This window comes from Opisthorchis viverrini (genome assembly GCF_000715545.1).
Source record: "Opisthorchis viverrini unplaced genomic scaffold opera_v5_196, whole genome shotgun sequence".
Lineage (NCBI taxonomy): Eukaryota > Metazoa > Platyhelminthes > Trematoda > Opisthorchiida > Opisthorchiidae > Opisthorchis > Opisthorchis viverrini.
In genome coordinates this window covers 640,667-643,950 of record NW_008751851.1, presented here as the reverse complement: position 1 = coordinate 643,950, position 3,284 = coordinate 640,667, and the positions used below count along the sequence as shown (strand labels likewise).

At 43.1% G+C, this 3,284-nt stretch overlaps 1 protein-coding gene across 1 annotated transcript in view; it reads left to right on the top strand.

The window, feature by feature from the left end:
• Nucleotides 1-3,284, top strand: part of T265_14441 (hypothetical protein) — a gene marked incomplete at both ends in the record, with an annotated part of 18,673 nt that overhangs the window by 13,446 nt on the left and 1,943 nt on the right. Inside the window, 5 exons of the mRNA XM_009173639.1 lie at nucleotides 38-307; nucleotides 426-568; nucleotides 936-1,108; nucleotides 1,840-1,925; nucleotides 2,665-2,861. Coding sequence (XP_009171903.1) covers nucleotides 38-307; nucleotides 426-568; nucleotides 936-1,108; nucleotides 1,840-1,925; nucleotides 2,665-2,861 — 869 coding nt within the window. The remainder of the gene's footprint in view (nucleotides 1-37; nucleotides 308-425; nucleotides 569-935; nucleotides 1,109-1,839; nucleotides 1,926-2,664; nucleotides 2,862-3,284) is intronic.

Here is a 3,284-nt window from a genome sequence, read left to right as displayed (position 1 = left end):
AGTAAGAATCCTCCGTAAGTAGATAAACACACGGCAGGGTATTTTTATAGAGGAAACTACTCACAATATTGCGGAAAACTCTCCGACAGTCCACGACCGGTTTTTTCACCCTTATTGGGGCTCATCAGTTAGGCGCAGTCCCCGAGTTTCTGTCAACCTTATGATCTACTTGAGCCCGCATTGGACTGTTTTCGACAAATACACTCATTTGCAAATCAATTTGGTTTTCACGAGAGACACAACTGAATCTCTCGTTTATGATGTTCTACAACTGAATATGCTGCACACAGGTCGCCTCAGGTTTCAGGTGGTACAATATTCGAGATATCGCAGTATATTTTCATGAAGGAAAATACTCACAAGGTTGCTGAAAACTCGTCGACAGCCCACGACCGGTGTCGCCCTTCTTGGGGCTCATCAGGTAGGCGCAGTCCCCGAGTTACCGTCAACCTTATGTTCTAATCGAACCCAAATTGCACTGTTTTCAAGAACTACACTCATTTGTGATGGATGAGCCCCAAGAAGGGCGAAACTGGTCGTGGGCTGTCGAAGAGTTTTCAGCAACCTTGTGAGTCGTTTCCTTTATGAACCTCTAATCGAACCTTGTGAGTCGTTTCCTTTATGAAAAATCCTCTAATCGGTTCGTTTGTCACTGTTCACCACTCCACCGATCGCACCCAATAACAAAACATCTCTTGTTGACATTGATTACTGGTCTTAGCAGCCGTATTGTTAATTGCGAGCCGTTTTGCAAAGTCTGCAATTCATTAGCATGCAACCGGCACTCAAAAGTAAGTCCTCTAAAGCTCTGCGTCTTTGTTCAACGTAGACCTCATTCTATGTGTTCTTCTTGACGTACTACCCTGAGCACACCTGATTTGATCTAGCGAACTCTTCCAGACAATCGTCTCACCGTCTTCCTGCAACCTTTGCAGGTGGTGTCCATCAAATATGTTGCTCACTGTTCGCAGCATGACATTTCAACAAACGAAAATGTTTCGTAAACGGAACGGATGGGAATCTCCCCATCCAACGGTGCAGCTGATAAAAAAGATTACTGACCTCCAAATTATTTCGCGCACTTTTGTAAAAAAAACTTCTAATTGTGGTGAGATGTACTCACAAACTTAAAGCCGAAGATAGGTAGAATCACTTGCTACTTTCTGACGTGGGCGACCACATGGATGTGTTTATAGGAACACCAGTTATTTGCCGATAGACTTCTGAGTTTACACTGTGCAGAGTATAAACACTTTGCTAAATGCGGAATTTTTCCAACTAATTTTGGACAGTAGTCCGAAAAGAGATGTGGAATGACAAGCATACTCGACTGGAAATGTCAATTAAACCGAACACAATGAAGCCGGGAGTCACGTATACATTCTCCGGGAACAAACACAAAAATGTTGAAATTCCCCCACACTTCGTTTTCACGTTGATTCGATATTTTAACAGCTGCATGAGAGTTGTGATTCCCGCTCGATCCGCGGTGGTGGGCGGGATAGGCAGCAATCCAGCTAGACGAAAGCACACATCGCAAGATAACCCACAATGTTTTGATTGCTCTTCTCCCCTAAGATGACAGGAGGCAGGACTGTGTGCGATGGCACAATGTTATCCGCAATGTTGTTTTAATCAGCAGCAAAAGAATGCCGTTTTCTCTTCCCCCCTCTCTCCACTGAACTTTGCGGTATGTGATCGGAAGGGGTGTGGCACATGGGTTTATTCTACTTGCGAAAGATGCCCATTTATCTTGTGCAACATGACTTGTAACTTTGTTCATCTCAGATTCAAATATTCGTTGACACTAAATCACTCTACTGTTCTTGCTGCATTCAGAATTCCTTTTGGAGCGTAGTTTTGTTCTACGCATCAAGTGTGTGCTGGCCAAGCGAAATGCCGGCCTTACAACGGCCGGTTTTAAGGTAAGTCATCTAGGGTAACAAGAGCAAGGGTGTATTTTTCCTTATCGCTAACCTAACATTTAATATTTTTATTCGGTAATTTGTATTGCCCAGATGCAGACACATTTCGACGTTTGGAAATACTACATGTAAGTCTAAGATCTCACTGGAATAAGTTGTCACTTGCGCTATTTCAGACATAAAAAAATCAATGAATTAGCTGCGCTAAGTATCCAGGCTCAGTTGAGATATTTCCAGGTAAGGTCGTGTTCCCTTTGAAGTCGGGAATCTTGAAAACGCTCTGTGATGACTGCCACATTTAGGTTTACAGACATCCAAAATATTGCTAATTAGGTTCGACACATTTAAAACAAACAAAATGTGTAATCTGTGCAGACAAGTCAGCATAAAACCTGTTGACTCAACTCATACGAACTTGGAGAAATGCACTCATTTGCAAACAAGTTTGGTTTTTGCGACAGACTCACCTTGGACCCAGATGAGTCTCTCGTTTATGATGTTTCTACGTGAGTAGTGTATTATCTCATACGAATTTGATTTCCATCAAAATTTGTCCATACACACAGTCTTGTTATTGGTAACGGCCGGTTCTTCTCAAACCATGCAGCTAGCCTCGGTCACGTTACACCATGGTGAGAACCTCTTTCTATTGGTCACCTACCTACAAATTGACGATTATATATGCAGCGACTTAGCTCTATTTCTCATCCCCTAACCCGCTCACGTTTTTCTTTTACAGGTGATCCATTGTAGCGGTCATCTGAAAGTCCGCTCAGTGACAGTGGATGGTTTCCCTTACTATCAGAATTTAGGTCTGATTGCTTTTGCCTATGCGATCCCATCACCAAATGCGAACAACACAGAAATCCGCTTGACGTCTGGCATGTTTATGTTTCGTGCAAGCTTGGATCTGAAACTGATATTCCTTGAGGGAAGGTAAGTCATGATGAGATTAAACTAGGTCACCAGTGACCCACTGCGATGAACGATGTCCTTTCCAGTAGTGGTCCCAGATGGTAAGAGTTGGCTTTGAGTGCTTTTGCTTCCGCTGCCTAAGACTTGTTTCACCACTTCTTGTTATCATCGATTCTCAGTGGACGGTGTATTTGCTCCGAGGCAAATCAGAATTCCATGTTGATTCTTTCGTTCAAAAAAGGTCGTCCAAATTTGTACGACTATAAAGGAAACTACTCACAACTTTTCTGAGAAATCTTCGACAGCCCAAGACCGGTTTTGCTCTTGTTGGGGCTCATCAGGTAGGCGCAGTCCCTGAGTTTCCGTCAATCTCATGTTCTACTTGAACCCGAACTGCATCAGACTAGCGAAATACACTCATTTGCAAATCAATTTGACTTTGAC